At 44.2% G+C, this 16,799-nt stretch overlaps 1 protein-coding gene across 4 annotated transcripts in view; it reads left to right on the forward strand.

Moving 5' to 3' along the window:
- AXIN2 (axin 2) overlaps positions 1-16,799 on the forward strand; it is an 80,609-nt gene that overhangs the window by 40,477 nt on the left and 23,333 nt on the right. For all 4 annotated transcript variants that reach the window (XM_083727469.1, XM_083727468.1, XM_083727471.1 and 1 more), the window contains 2 exons: positions 3,655-3,795; positions 15,358-15,460. In XM_083727469.1, coding sequence (XP_083583595.1) covers positions 3,655-3,795; positions 15,358-15,460 — 244 coding nt within the window. The remainder of the gene's footprint in view (positions 1-3,654; positions 3,796-15,357; positions 15,461-16,799) is intronic.

Consider the following 16,799-nt stretch of genomic DNA (forward strand, 5'->3'; position numbering starts at 1 on the left):
CAGCGAGGCCTCCTGCAAAGGTCAGCTTGAGATGTGGAGGCCTAGAACTTCAGTCATGCTGTTTGCCGTCATAACTTGAAGAGGGCTGTCTGTCTGTCTCTCCCTCCATCTCTCTTTCTCTCCCCTTCCCAAGCCCCTTTCTTTGCTTAAGCCTTCGCAAGGGCTCATGTTTTCCCCTTGCCAGTGAAATGGAGGAATGCAACACAGCAGGAGGGGAGTTAAGGGGAGGGTGGGAGGACTTGTTTGTGAGAGAACTGAGTGAAGACTACTACTGAAGAGGTCGAAAGTGGGTAACCGGGGCAAATGGAAACAAAGGGACCAGAATACTACTACTAGGGGGAAGTGCTGCTTTTCATTAAGACTACCAGGCTGCTCACTTAACTCAGGCCTGATGCCTCCTCCGATCTCATTGCAAGTGGCTTGGTGGGTTGTTTTTTTTAAATAACAAAACCCAAAAGTTTCTCTCTTTTATGTTTAGGCCTTAAAGAAAGACTTCCCTTCCCTCTCTCCCTCTCCCTCTCCCTCCCTCCCTCCCTCAACCCTGTGCCTCCCAAGTTGCTCACAAGTGACTCCAATTTTGAGCAAGTGACTGTCTTAGAATTGAACAAACAGCAGACCATGGGAGCCTGAGTGGATCGGAGTTGCCAAGCTGAATTTCTTCAGAATGAGGGATGTGGTCTGCCTCTGTGATGTCTCTTCTGTGGAATGTTATGGAAGTGGTCGAATAAGGGGTGTCCCTTTTTAGTGTTCTGTAGAGCAGGCATCTGGAGTAAGGGGTGATGGCTTGAAATGAGGAACATCTGGCAAACTTAGTCTGGATTCCAGGCGTTTGGATTCTGTGTGCTTAAAGGTGGTGCTGTCTATATAAACAAGGCCCTCTTAAAACGTTTGGCTGAGAGCAGTGATCGCAATCCTGTAAATGTTTGTCAATCCCTAATTTAGTCTTTAATAGTCCATGGTGATTAGGGTACAGAATATAAAACACAGGTGTCCATCCCTATTGGTCTCCCTTTGCCAAACTGATGCCCTCCAGATGTTTGGGACTCCTTGCTCCTTTCTTCCTCAGGCACCATGGTTGTGATGGCTGATGGGAGTTGTAGTCCAAAACATCTGGAAGGTAGCAGGTTGGCAAAGGCTGCCCCATAAATTGTTAGGTTGCTGCCTTGTTGGTCCTACATAATGGCTCCATTTATTGGACCAACTTGGTGGGGATACAAAACTGAAATTTACTCCCCTCTGTGATTTGGATTGGAAAAGATTGCTCTTCACTTATTATCCCCTTATTATCGCTTTACCAATGCAGAGCTCTCTGTATATAGGGCCACACTTTCTTTTGCAGCATCCTCTGAAATAAGATGTCAATCGAACCATTTTGAGATAAGACCATCTGTAGAAGTTATATTTGTTAATTTGACATGCTTGGGGACCTTTTGAATCCAGAGCTGAAAATGACCTGAAAATACTGCGGGCACTTAATAATATTTACCACTTTTTTCTTAAGCACTTCACTCGAGCTTAGAGTTTCCCAAACCTGGGTCTCCAGCTGTTTTTGGAATACAGTTCCCATCACCCCTGGTTCTGCTAGCTAGGAATGATCGGAGTTGTAGTCCAAAACAGCTGGAGACCCAAGTTTGGGAAACTTTGCTCTAGCCCAGGCATAGGCAAACTTTGCCTTCCAGATGTTTTGGGACTACAACTCCCATCACCCCTAGCTAACGACCAATGGTCAGGGATGATGGGAGTTGTAGTCCCAAAACATCTGGAAGGCAAAATTTGCCTATGCCTGCTCTAGCCATTACAACTGTCTTGTACTGCTGGCACAGATTTGAAGCAGAGAGAGAGAAGGAAGGAAGGAAGAAAGAAAGAAAGAAAGAAAGAAAATATGCTTTTAAGGCCACTTGATGAGTGCATGATAAAGATTCAGTTTCAGGGCATTCAGCTGCTGTTCTTAACTGCCTGGCCCTAGCTCACTTGTCTAAAATCTTGCATTGCCCTTTTCTGTAGATCTTAGATTCCCACTCCCATTAGCCCCATCATTCATAGCTAATGGTCAAGGATAATGGGAATTGTAGTCCGGCAGCTTATGGAGGACCACATTTCCCCCATCCTTGCTGCAGATGGACCAGGAATAACAATGCACATGTATTTGGGTTTAAGACACATTGGTGTGGGAAAGTAGGAGTTGAGTGTTTTTGTGAGGAGATCCTAGCCCAATTTGAAATGTTAGGGAGTAGAACAAACCTAGGAAGGAACTTGTCAAAATGTTCATGATAGGCCCTGCATGATCACTGAAGCTCCAATCTTATTCCTACTTACCTGTGAGTAAGCATCCTTGAACTCACTTACTTTTTGACAGGCACGTGTAGGATTGTGAAAACTGTAAAAGTGTCGATGGCTAGAGTGTTGTGGCAGGACAGTTTTCTCTCTACCACATGGAGACCTTGGTAGTTGTTTCTGAATCTCAGTTTGTTATGTGGGAGTGTCCGAGACAAGCTGGATCTGTTCACAATATTGCCTTCCTTGTGAGTCTTGCCACTAGTCTGGTATATTGGACTAAAAGCAAGGAGGTTTGGGTCTAAGTCCCCACTCAAGAATGAAGCTCACTGGTGACCTAGGACTGGCCTCTATCCTTCCTTGTGGGGTTGTTGTGAGGTTAAACCATGGTGCTGATAATGCCAAGATTGCAGGTTTGATCCCCATATGGAACAGCTGCATATTCCTTTGTTGGACCAGATGACCTTCAGCATCCCTTCAAACTCTACAGTTCTGTGATCCCTCAGTCTAACCCAGGCTTCCTCAACCTTTGCCCTCCAGATGTTTTGAGACTACAATTCCTATCATCCCTGACCACTGGTCCTGCTAGCTAGGGATCATGGGAGATGTAGCCAAAAACATCTGGAGGGCCGAGGAAGCCTGGTCTAACCTGCTTCATAAGGTTGTTGTGAGGATAAAATAGTGATGGAGGATGTATGCTGCCTCTTCTCTTTGGTGGAACAACAGGAGAAAACATGATACTTTTTTGTGTGGTGCCATAACAAGGGATTTCACGAATCCACCATTTTAAAACTGTATGACAGCTGATGGCTTTAAAATACTCTGTGACTTTGTAGATCATGAATGGGGAACCTTTGGCTCCCAAATGTTGCTGTTCTTCAACTCCTGTCAGCCCCAGCCGGCATGGCCAATGGTCATGGATGATGGGAGTTGTAGTTCCATCAACATCTGGAGATTCACCATGTTTGCCACCCCAATGTACACAAACAACTTGCTTTGCTTCCATTCCATCTACACAGCACAATGAAAGCTATTATATACAAATGGGTATGCTGTGAACACAGACCTACACAGGTAAACAAGGATTTAGTAGCATGGGTTTATTTCTCCTATATATTACATATACTTCTGGCAGATCACATGCTGGTTAGCCAGCTGTTTATGGTGGGTGGAAAATGAAGGCCGTGATCCTAAACACTTCTTATTTATAAGCGGTCCATTGAAATTGACTGAGTTACTTCCAAGCATTGAGAATATTAGTCATTTAGTTAGTCTTGTGTGCACATATATAACTTAGCTCATTGCTCTTTGGCTTTTTATGTGTGTATTTCCTGAGTTCATGGAAGAGTAACTGAGCTTTCACTTTTTGCTTGTCTCTAGGTCCTTTAAGAGGAACGATCCTGTTAACCCTTACCATGTGAACTCTGGCTATGTCTTTGCTCCTGCCACCAGTGCAAATGATAGCGAAATATCTAGTGATGCTCTGACTGATGACTCCATGTCTATGACGGACAGTAGCGTGTAAGTATTTCCCTTGGTTGAATTTTTTGAAAAACTGTTGGTTCTTAAAAGAATCCTACCTGACCATGATCTCTGCTTTAATTTTCTGTTTAAAATTTTGCTACCCAGTTATATTTCTGATGGATTCTTTACCCACCATATTGCCATAAACTAGGAGTTTGAGCACAGTGTGTATGCCTTTGACGCAATGGTAGGAAATGACTCTCTCATTTCCATCACTTTGCAGGTATTCTCACCCAACTCTCAGGTGAACAACCTTGTTCTCCCAGTAGGACTAGAAATCCAGCCTCTTACCCATGGGATGTATCCATAATCGTCCCCATAGCCACAATTTTGCCCCAGCCCTTGGTGTTTTTTTAAGGACTAGGTGTAGTCTTATTATCTAATTAACAGTCGTAAAAAAAGGAATTGATTCCTCTAGGCGGTGCTTTCTGAGGTTAGCTGCTGAACTTAGGAGCGATGCTCTATTGACCCAAAGAGTCAACAGCCTTCTTGGGCTGAACCTGGCTGACTTTACTTCTGTAAGAGGGTGGAGGCTATTTGGAATGTGATGACAATTATTCCTTAGTCTCTGGGAGAAGGATGGGAGGAACAATCTGTGCTGTAAAATTTGTGGTCTTCTACAGAGAAGGAAATGGGAAGAAGTTTTTTGTTGTAATCTGCTTTAGCCATACAACTACGTACGTTGTCAATGGTTTCTCTCTCCCACCTCTACTTCATCTTGCATTCCTCTTCCTGCTGCTGGGTAGAGAGATTGGACTTCATTGCTAAATATCCCAAAGTGCTGTGAGGATAGGGGAGCATATTCTTTATTTCCAGTGGAAGGAACGCTTTTTGGAGGCAGGTTGGGGTTGGGGAGTGCAAAGTAGCCTGGTTTTAACTTGGCATTGATATACATATGCGCACAAACACACACACAATTCCCAAGGTCTTAACTTGAAATGCTTAGTTCTGCTTCCCATGCATGCACATATCTGGAAGCAATTCCAACCCAAAACAGTAGGACTTAACTTGTGAGTAACAGGATTGTACTGTTAGTGTACTGTACCCATGGTGGTTTGGAAACCTTCAAGGAAACGCTTTGCAATTCCTTGTAATCCTTTTGGTGGCAGGGGAAGAATATGCACTTTTTAAAATAAAAAAGTCTCTAGATATAAAATAGTGCAGACTTGGTTATCCACCCTCCTTCTAATATGTGTGCAGTACTTTTTTAAAAAATGGTTTTATGGAAGAAGAAGAAACCCATTCCTGCCTTACCCCGCTTTCTCGTTGAACAACATCAGCCTTGCATTTTCTTAAAAGCTGCATCACTATTTTATTTCTCTTTGCCAGCTGGGCTGCGGTTTGTATATGTGCTCGGTGTGTCAACAGAGCATTCACTGGGTTAGTCATTTCTGGACCAGTGTTGGGTCACTTGGGACGAGCAGGGCTAGGATTATACCCTCTCTTCACAGCAATGCCAATTGTGGGGCCTTCTACAGATGAGAGCACTGAGTGAGAAATAAAGTGCATGCTGGATGAAAGGCTTAACTGAATCGCTTTCAGCCTATTGTTAGTCTAGGGGAGCTTAGAGGGGATAAGAGGGTAGCAGGCTGCTTTGAAATTTACTTGAACAAGTGAATAGGAGCTCCCCATAAAGCCGGGCATGAAAGGAGCCTGGCTGTTTTTTCCTGCCATAACAATAGCCAGTACAGGCTGTGAGGAGCAAGGGAAGCTTGCCTGATTAAACTGCTGGGAGCTTCAAGATATGGGCAGTGGGGGTGTTGCGGAGGTGGTGGTGGTGCTGAGGCCGGAGGGGGGGGGCGGGGAGCCAACCTGGATTTCAATAGGGCCCAGAATGGTTATATGGCTTTAGAGAGCAACCTGCAAAAACTCAAGGCATTTAACCAGTTCCTGCTGAAAACTGATCCCAAACTCCCCCTTCCCAACCCTCTCGAAGCCTTTGGAAAGGTTTGAATTTCCTGTGGTGTTGTCTCCAAACGACTGAGGAGTTTGTGTGTGAGAGTGAGAGAGAGAGAGAGAGAGAGAGAGAGAGAGAGAGGAGGAAAGTGGGACGCACACTTTTTCCAGCTCTGTGGCGTCTCAGTGTTGTAAACTCCTAGAAGCAGAGCACGCTGATAGGCTTCAACAGCTGTTGCAAGCTGCGGTAACACTAGCACGTGTGCCAAGTTGTTTTTGTGTTTGAATTTCCTTCCCTGCCATGGGTGTATGAAAGAGAAACTTGAGCAAAAGGGAGGAAAGTGGGGAGGGCGGCGTGTTCCCGCTCAAGCCGCCTTCTTTTCTTTTCTTTTTGCTTTTGGAGGGGAGCGAAGTTGGGAGAAAAGTGAAATCAGCTGCTGTTGTGGTTCATTTGTCACCTTTGATGATGTAGGGCACTTTTCCTGTAGCTTCCGTGCCAACAAATTTGTGCAGCAATGCACCACTCTACTGTGTGCGTGCGTGTGTGCATTGGTTTTGGTGGGGTGCAAATCAGACAACAGAACCCACAGACATCTGAAAAGCCGGTATGATCTGGTCTCTTGTTTTCATGGTGGCCCCCAGGTGGCATTCCCAGCAAAGAAAATGCACACAATCCCTCTCCCCCCCTTTTCCTGAACTTACATTTAACCCAAAGGATCAATGTTGCGTTTTGTTTAATCTGCCCCTTTTTGGTGTTAGCCACAAAGCACCCAGGCAAATTCACATTTCCATTTCTTGATTGGAGGGAAGGGGTGAGGGAGGGAGGGAGAGACGAAAGGGGGACTTTTTATTATTTGGTTATATCTTATTTATGGATTTACTTTGGACACAGGGGAATACTGCTGAGCAAACTTCAAATATTACCTTATCTTACAAACCAGGCTTTTGATGTTGGCAAGATCAGAGGCTCCGTTTCAGAGCCATTGCCAAATGAAGATGGGAGTGAATGCATATGCGCACAGAGTCTGATATTTCAAAAGAAGCAGTGAAACTACATTCAGGTTAGGTCAGGCACATCTAAGTCAAAAGGCTAAGATAATTGGCTCAGCTTAAATGGCAGCTGACTGGAAAGAAGACTTCAAAACTAGTGTTTCCCCAGAAACAGATTGGCTTAGTACCAGACTGGTTAGCTAAAATGTTTATAATTAAACTGTGCTATTCAGTGCCTAAAACTATGCTGTTCTTCAGCCCAGAGTTGGATTTAAAACACATGCACACCAGGAAATCTAGCACAAATACTGTGCTTCTGGAGAAGGGAGTGGGGTTGGATTAACATGGACATCAGGAGTTGTATTTTCCCCCCCATTTTTCTTTTTAGGCAGCAGTATTAATTGTGCGGTTTTGGATAGCATTTTATCCTAAAACACTTAAAAATGTTTTCAGTTTTGTCGAGATGCATTCAGTCAGTGACCTTTGGTTTTTGTTGTTGGCTTAGAGTTGTGCCCAATGTTGGTCCTACTCTGAGCAGGCTCACTGAAATTAACAAACATAACTAGCTTAGGTTTGCTAATTTCAATGGGTCTACTCTAATTTCAATGGGTCTACTTGGTTGGCAACAGCCCTTAGATATGTTTTTTCTGTATTAGCTCTGGGTTCCGCTAATCTTCTAAGGAACTAGCATGGTATCTATGAGGTGATGCTGTTTTAGCCTCACACCAACTCTTACAATATATTTTATCCTGATAAATTGAGACTTACCCAGATGAGCTTCATGGCTGGGCAGGACCTCGCTCATTCAGGTCCAACACCTCTGTGCCATTCTGACTCAGCTTGTAAAAATGCTTTGCGCATTCTCTTTTTCTGTGATCTTGCAGCTACCTTATGAGGTGCAGCCGCCATTGTTCTCGTTTTTTTTAGATGGCAGAGAGACAGGCAGGCAGGCAGGCAGGCAGGCAGAAACTTGGCTAAGCCCACCCTGTGAACCTTTGGCTGAAACAGGGCTTGAGCCAAAAATAAAAGTCAAGAATTCTCTCCCTTGTAACCTCACTTGATCTTCTTGGCTACCCTTGTTAGACTTGAAATTCAAGCACCAGCTGCCCGTCTTTTCTTTATTTAATGCATTATGGATTCTTACTTTCCTTCAATGCCCTTTTATTTTAAATACCCAAGAACCGGAGTTTAGGAAGCTTGTTGCAAGCCCACGTTACGATTCTCAGTTCTGTTTCTCAGGGCTGTTCAGTAACGCCACCCTTCTTTTTAAAATGAGATTCGCCAGCCCTTTCTATTTAATTGTAATTAACATCTCCCACCCCCCATCCCCCGCAACCAAGATAGCTGCTTGTTTGAGTCAGCCAATTAAGAGGACACCCTCATTTACCCAAATTGTGGTGTTAGGGAGCACTCAAAACATTCGGGCTAATCAGGGAGGCCTCAATGAATAGAGAGGAGTGTCACATGGACACTTAGACGGCCGCTGTGCATCATGGTGGACTCGTAGTGAATGTGTATTGGTAAGTTTCCATTTAGAGGACGTTCCCTTATCGCAAGGAAGATGCTCCCTAAATGAGACAAAATAAAGCCAAGTAAGAAAATGCCCAACTGTGGCATGTCAAGCTTTTGGTGTTTCTATCCTCAGAATCTATTTAATAAAGCATCACATAGGGAAAAAAAGGCAGTTAGTGGAAGGGAAAGCATTACGTTTCCATGTTCCCCCTGGCTCACCATTCCACCCGACCAGGTAGCATTCAGTAACAGCTGGACATATGATGCTTTATACCAGGCACCCCCAAACTCCAGATGTTTTGGGACTACAACTCCCATCATCCCTGACCACTGGTCCTGTTAGCTAGGGATAATGGGAGTTGTAGTCCCAAAACATCTGGAGGACCAAGTTTGCCTATGCCTGCTTTATACTTCATGGCTTCAGAGCTGCTGCCTGAGATCATTTAAATGGAGTTGCGAAGGACTAAACACAGGACCTCATACAGGCAAGCTGCATGATTTTCTATGTATCCCCATGCACTGCTCATTATTTGACTTTGCTTGTGCTGCAACACTGCTAGGACTACCCAGTCCTATCCATACAAGTGGCTCTCATTCATCCCTTGTCTGCTATTCCTCTGTCAGGCTGTAGTGCAGGAGTGAGGAACCTGCGGGGGCCACCAGATGTTGCTGGCCTGCAACTCCCATCATCCCCAGTCACTGGCCATGTTGGCTGGGGGCTGTTGGGAGATGGGAGTCCCAACAGCATCTTGACGGGCCACAGGTTTGCCACCTCTTGCTCCTTTAGATGGCAAGTTCTTTCTTGCAAAGAGATCTGCCTCTGTGTGAAACTCTGTTGATATGGAGCATGGGTCATTCTTGACTGAAGCTTCGGGGGTATGCAATTGCATCTAAACAGCATGTATTTGGTAAAACAGTCTCCCCACCTGCCTCTGCCTTGATGGAGTTGCCACATTCAATACACTTGACAGTTCTATGCTGTCCTCTCTCTCTGGATGCAGAAACGCTCATAGTGTCCAAAAACTGATAGGATGCTTTTGCCTTCAAAGAGCTAAACTTTGCATCTCCTCCCCCTTGGGATACTTGGAATGGAATCCTAGCCTGTCTTAGATTTATGGCTGGCATTTCATTTCTGCATCCACTGGAGCTTAAGTGAAGACATAAGAGGTGTTTGCGCGATGTTTCTTTCTTGGTTGTCCAGCAGCTTTCTTGGCAGAACCTAAAGAACAAATGTAGCAAACTGGGAAGGGAGAACAAACTTCCTCCTGGTTGATGGTGCAGCTGTCTCTTACTTGAGCAAGCCATGCGAATTGTTTTTGCGACATGCTGTTTCGTCTGTCCAAATGTTGCATATGTATTTTTGCTGTATGCCAAGTAATTCCAGTCCAAGTTGATGAGAAAAATCCTAATAGTGTGATCTTTTACTTGTCTGCTCAGAAGTAAGCTCTGTGGAGTTCACTGGGGCTTCCTCCCGTTGCAGTCCTACAAAGGATCCAAAGGTCAAACTCTGTTTGACTCTAAGACTTGGAGCAGGAGTAATCAGTATGGGATCCTCCAGAGGGTGTTGGATTACAACTCCCAGCAGCCTCAGCTACCGTGGCTAAAGGCCAGAGATGATGGGAGCTGTGATCCAACAACATCTGGAGGATGCCATGTTGACTGCCTCTGGCTTAGAATCTAAGCAAACCACACCAAAGTTCAGCATTAGCAAAGAAGGGAGCCTGTACCTACTCTAGTAGCAGACATAAGCCACACGTTTCAGGGTCAGATAAAGTGAAGAGCTGGCTTTTTCACAAACCCATGCACCACTGCTAGAGAATCAGAATAGGAACATACCATCTTACAATGCACATTTTTCTCACCAGTCTTAGAAGCATACACCTCAGCTCTTGAAACCTGAATGAGAACGTTCCTCTACAGCAATCTTTCCTAACCATGTGTCCATAGATACTGTTGAACTACAACCCTCATCGTCCTTGACCTTTGGCCATGCTGCCTGGGGATCACAGAGGCTGCGTTGTAGCAGCGTCAGGGGATGTAAGGTTGGGGAAGGTTGTTCTACAGCCTGGATAACCACCTCCAGGTGATGGGCCAGATCCTGGGCTGCCCACCTATCCATTACTTGATGTCACCATGATTCCAGGTAACCCATTTATCCTTTGCAACATGGCTTGAGATCAAGCTATGCTGCAAAGGAAGATCCAGGTTGACCCAAGTCCGTGCTGATCAATGACCTCAAGCCCTGCTTTCGGCAGGGGTTGGTTAATTTCCTGCATTCCCCATTATGGCTATTTATTTACTTGTTTCATGTTTGAATCACTCCCCTTGAGGCACCTCAAAGCGATTTCTCCACCAGGACTTCTGCAGCACAGCCAAATCCTGGTGTCTGCTAGCCCCTCTTGGTTGCTGTGTCCATACCTGATATGGTGTCTGGTGTGGGGCTTGTTGCTCATGGTTTGGGGAAAATGCCTTGCAGGGCCTAATTGGGGTGGAGACTTCCCACCACCTGCTCTGTGCAGCTTCATCAACATCAGTGGAGAAAGCCATGGAGGAATTTCAAAATGATGCCATTGCCTGTTCACAAAGTGCTGTGTCAAGAGGGTAGCAATCCAGGATGTCAAACCATGGTATGAAGCTGACTTGAAAACCACAATTGTGTTCGCTGTCTAAGGTTACATCTTGTTTGGCAAACTGCAGATTTGGGCACTGTTGTGCCACTCAAGAGGCTTCTACTGTGTGGAAATGGGAGTGACAAAGCCGAGGGCTGAGCAGGTGGGGAAGCAGACAAGTAACTGTAAACTGTGGTTTGCCTGTCTTCCATTTGGAAGCTCCCAACTATGGTTAGCACAAACTATTTGGGTGCCATCTTTGTTTCCTCCATTTCTTGGAAGGTGGAGGTAGATGAAATTGCACAAATGTTAAAAATGCTCCACTGACCACAGGGAACACCAGCCAAGATTGAATGCAAACAATGCATAATGCTTCAGAAAGATGTTTAGCCGCTGGCCATGGCAAGTCTCCACACCTTTGCTGTACAGATGACACTGCTAAGGGGGTTCTTTCTGGCAGTTGTGTAAGACTGTAGTTGGAACTTCTTATGTGTGGAAGCAGCCTCTTTTGGACTCTTCAAGAATTCTGGCCTCTGTAGATTAAAGCTGACACTTAAATTGCTTCCAGAAAACAACATGTAGCCAATGCAAATGTTGGAATTGTAATGTTCCATGAGCACCTCACCCACCCAGTCAGGAAGCAGGTTGTTTCATTCCACACCAGCTGAAGATTCCAGTCGCTCAAGAAGTAGCCCCATGGAATTACTTTATTCAGATTTGTTTTTGCTTTTTGCTTTTGGGGAGGCCAAAAGGAACAGACGTCCACTCTCCCAATGAAACTATTTTCACCAGATGTGAATCTTCAGAAAGAATTTTGAGAGTTCCGAATGAAATGCCACATTTAAAAGCTCCACAGCCCACAATAATTTGGTGAACAAACCTCATGCCTATGTGGAAGTGGGCGAATGAGCAATGACTTGGGGGTTGGTTTTTTTCTTTCACCCAGCAAACCCACAATTGCTGATTTGGATGGACTGTGTAGCTTTCATACAAACCAGCATGTATTTGCTTTATAGCTGTTTGGTACAGCGTCCAGTATTCGTCCACAGAGCCATTCATATTTACACATCTGTTGGGAGCAAATGCTTTGTGTACGTGAAAAGGTTGTTTCCTCTTCCGAGAAGCAGGGGTGCCAGAATTATTTAAATGAATGCAAATTTGAAATTGTCCATTGATGACTGTTAAGGCTGAGTAGAAGAAACAAATTGCTTGAACTATCTAGTCAGCCTAGATAAAGCTATCTAGAAGAAACCCCTAGTGACTGATCAGTTATGACTATCTACAAGTAAAATTTGGAGAGGTGGATCACATCCCTGTCTAGAAATATTTATTTATTGATTCCCCGCAATGGACTGTGGGGTGATGCAGGGGCTGTTAAATATTTGGGAAACTGAGCATCCTGTTTGTTTGGAGCTGGAGTTGTTCTGCAGGGCCAGTGCAAATTCTGGCAAATGCTTTTATCTGAAGCTCTGTAGTAAATAAAGGATGCCTTCACAGCAAGTCTGCATGTTCTTTCTCCTTGTCAGACAAAACAGATCTTTCCACAAATATTAGGCCTGATCTGTGTAATATGTGTGCCATTTGGAAAGCCCTTGTCTGCGCTCCATGTATCCCTGGTTGTGTTTTTTGCAGCTATGGCATGCGTTGGCCCATTTTGTGGTTCAGGTGTCCAGGACATCCATTGCTCATGTGCAGTTGTCAGTATATGAACGGCCCAGCCTAGCGCAGATGGAAAGTGCATTGAAATGGGACTGGACATGCATGGAAAGCTTTGCTGGGAAATGGAGAACCTATGGCCCTCTAGATGATCCCAGGCTACGAGTCCCATCATCCTTAGCTGTTGACCTTGCTAGGTGGGGACTGATGGGAGCTCAAGTCCAACAACAACAAAAATTGGGCTGGCGACCAGCGCACTGTTTTTTTCTTGAAGTGTAATTGTGTTCAGCAGGACATACTATTCATAGAGTCATAGAATTACAGTGTTGGAAGGGACTATGAGGGTCATCTAGTCCAACCCTCTGCAACAGAGGAATCTTTTGCCCAATGCGGGGCTCAAACCCACTACCCCGAGATTAAGAATCTCATGCTCTATTGACTGAGCTTAAAAAGGTTTGTGTGTTGGAGCACCCTTAAAGAAAGCACCTATCTAGGGTTGCCATATTTCAAGAAGTGAAATCCCCCCAAAATGAAGTTTTTAAGCTATTCCTTAGGAAATTTGCCCCCCCCCCCATTCAACAGTTCCCATATGCATTTTCCCAGTCATTTTGACCAATTTTCCAAATTTTTTGCTCAAATGGCATTCTGGATGGCAGCCCTAATTTACGTATGGCAGCTTTCATTTTATACTAATACTCATGTAGTATGTAGTCTCAATGACTTTTGGAATAATAGGTTCTACAATAAAGATTATAGAGAAAGGCAATCATGACTCATCCTTTGGATTTAGGCTAACAGTAATGCATGAACAAAAGCAGGCGATATCCCTATCACAGCAGCAAACACAAAATTTAGCTATGCACACATTTTAAAAAGTTGTGTGTCTGGGTTCCCTGATTGATCAGGGTTCCTAGGTGAGCACACAGGTGTTTAAAGACACCTGTATTATACAGGCTTTCCTTCTTAAATGACAGAGCAAAGATGGGGAGACCAGTGGCTCTCTAGATGATCTTGAAAGAGTCCCCCTCCCATCATCCCTGACTATTGGCCAGCTGTCTGGAGCTGATGGGAGCTGGAGTCTAACAACATCTGGAAGGCCACTGGTTCCCCATCCCTGGGCTAGAGCCATGAAAGTCACAGTGAAGGCATGCAGTGGGTGAAAAGAGACCTTCCAAGGGTGTCCCTCAGACATGGAGCAAGCCTAGCTTTGCAACTGAAGTGCCAGGTGGGCCTGTCTAGGAAAAGAATTCTGGCTTAGTCATCTGTCTCTCATTGATTGTGCCAAGTTGCATGTTGCAGTCTTCATGACGAGCCAGCCAGTCAGACCAGCCATAGCCAGCTTGTGCTTCAGATCTGCAGAACTACACCAAACCATAAGCCTGAGATTGATCCTGGAGCAGAAACATTCATTCAGGCTCAATGCAGTGAGGAAATTACAGAGTGGCCCTATTGCTCTGAAATATTGCATGTCTTCATCCTAAGTTACACATATGCACACAAACAGAGGGGGCAAACACAGGCTGTTCACATTCACAGGTTCAGCCCACATTGGGACTTAAAGATCCCACCACTGGAAATTTCCACAATTCCTGCTTTCCATATTACAAAAGGAGTAGGGACAAAAGCCATACCACTCTGCCAAACAGCAGCTGTTCTTCCTATTTTCAGTGCGCCATATGTAACAAGACCTCAGTTAGATGTGGTATGCTGGCAGGCAAAACCATATTCCAGTTTGCAATATGCCTTTTTATTCCTATTTGTATCCTAATTTACATGCATATACAGACACCGAAAGGAGCAAACTCAGTAAAGAAATTATCAAGAGGGGGAGGCGTAGTAACCAGATTGCAGAAGTTAGGAAGCAGAACATATTGTCATTTTGCCCTGCAGGGTTGTTTTTGTTTTTGCACATAGAGATTTCTTTAGGCATAAGCTCTCTGCAACTTGGGGCCTGGATTTCTGAAGAAACACTTGCTTTTTGTATAGACCTGCTCATTTGCTAAGATAATTGGAGCAGGCTTTTCTGGTGGAGCTACTGCTAGTTGAGGCACAGGGTGTGACAACCCAACGGAGGGCCTTTTCTGTGTTGGCTCTTGGTTTCAGGAACTTCCTCTTCTCTAAAATGAGGTAGATGCCAACCGTGATGAACTTTTATGCAGGCCTTCCTGTTTATTCTGGCATTTGCTGGCTACTAATTCTAAGCTCAGAATAATATACATTGCTGGTTATGGAGGATGTAATTTGTCCGTGGTTTCTAATGTTTTAATGTGTATCTGTTTGTACTGGGATGAATAAATATCATGCCACCATTCTGATTTTATCTGTACGATGTGTTGTTAGCCAGTCTAGGGTCCTTCAAGAGGAAAGGCAGAATATAAGAATTGTTGTTGTTGTTGTTAGGCGACTTCCAACATATATAAAAACATAATATTCTATGAACCACTCAAATATTATTCAGTTGATGAGCAGTATATATAAACTCTTAAAGTAAATAAAATAATAGATATTTTTCAGCGAAGTTTGACTGTGGAAGAGGAAGAAGCTGTTTTGACTGCAACACATGACTAGTTATCTGAAGGCCCAGCTCCAAGTTTGTGTAGGCCTGTGGGCAAAAGACAGCAGATTGGTCAAATACTCAGCCCATCAACCTGCCTCTCTGTTGTACAACTACCTACGAGAATCTCTGAAGTAGGGCTGTCAAATTCTCTTTTCTTAAATGAGTGAAGGAGGTGGAGTTTCAGGGCTGGAGTTTGAGCCAGTCCTATTTAAGCACCCTTTTTGTTGTTGTTGGGCAGCGGGAGATGCTTCCATGTTTGTTTCATTGCATCTTAGCTGAGTACCTTGTTTGAAAAATAACAGTACCTTGTTTGAAAAATTTGTATCCCTTTACTTCTAGTGATGGGATCCCTCCATACAGACTCGGGAGCAAAAAGCAACTCCAGCGGGAAATACATCGGAGCGTCAAGGCCAACGGTCAAGTTTCTCTACCTCACTTTCCAGTAAGTACTTGAGTTTGTTCAGGCGATAGAGAGAACCCATCAAGACTTACTTGCCCTAAAAGTGTGCTAAGCAAAACTGGGAAGAGAGAAGCCCCTAGAAATGGCAGTCTACCAAAATGCAAACACAACACGCTGGCTAATAACTGTTAGTAAATATATAATCGGCATGATGTCATTCAAAATATACGAATAAGCCACTTCAAAACTCTGTGTGTGTGTGTGTGTGTGTGTGTGTGTGTGTGTGTGTGTATAATACAACACGTCTCACAAAATATACAAGTAACTGCAACTTGTTATATGTATCAGAGTCAAACAAAGATCACTTCATCAGCAGCTACATTATCCAGTGATACCCACTAGTATGATCTTCACTAGTATGTATATTTCATTGATAATTATTCGCTGATAAAGACTTTATTCCGAAACAGTTGAACTATTCCGAATGCACTGTCCTTTCCAGACTTTTGTGAGACGTCTTCCTTTGAGAGACGGTTTGGCGTTCCTCGCTATTCATTGGTTGTTTGAATCTTTGTTTGACTCTGATACATATAACAACTTGAACTAACTTGTATATTTTGCGAGATGTGTTGTATTAGATAGATAGATGATAGATAGATAGATAGATAGATAGATAGATAGATAGATAGATAGATAGTTTTGAAGTGGCTTATTTATATATTTTGAATGACATCATGCCGATTATATATTTACAAACAGTTATTAGCCAGCGACTTGCATTTGCATTTTTGTAGATTGTCACATTTTGCAACACAGGGGTTTGTTTTTCCTAGAAATGGCACAGCAGGCTCACTGCCCACATCCTATGAATGGTGCTTACCTGGGGCAACTGGACTCATCTTCACTGGAGGCAGTAGCGATGGAGTTCCACGCTTCTTCCAACCAGCATAAGGAGACATAGGAAACGGCCCTGTTTGTCCATCCAACCTAGTTTTGTCTACTCTGATTGGCAGCAGCTCTTCGGGGTTTCAGGCCAACAGCCTTTCTTATCACCCGACTATCTGATACTTACTGTTTTTCTTTTTACACTTGAGATGGGGGTTCTTCTGCATGCGACACACATCCTCTTTCAATGGGGGCTATGTTTCCTCTCCAGCTTTTTTGCTCTTTGTGTTCTATGGACATAAAAACCTCTCAGAGGCAAGATAGGCCATGTCATTAAGCTTCCTTCATAGTGTGGCGGCGGCAGTAGGGATTGAAGCCAATCTCTGTTCATATCTGAGCTACTTTGTCCAGTCATGGCACTTTGATAAGGCTATGCAATCTCTAGATGAATTTAGCCTTGATGCCTTTTTGAGCCATTCCTTGTTGTTGCTTGCTT

Source organism: Podarcis gaigeae (genome assembly GCF_964106915.1).
Source record: "Podarcis gaigeae genome assembly, chromosome: 2".
Classification (NCBI taxonomy): domain Eukaryota; kingdom Metazoa; phylum Chordata; class Lepidosauria; order Squamata; family Lacertidae; genus Podarcis; species Podarcis gaigeae.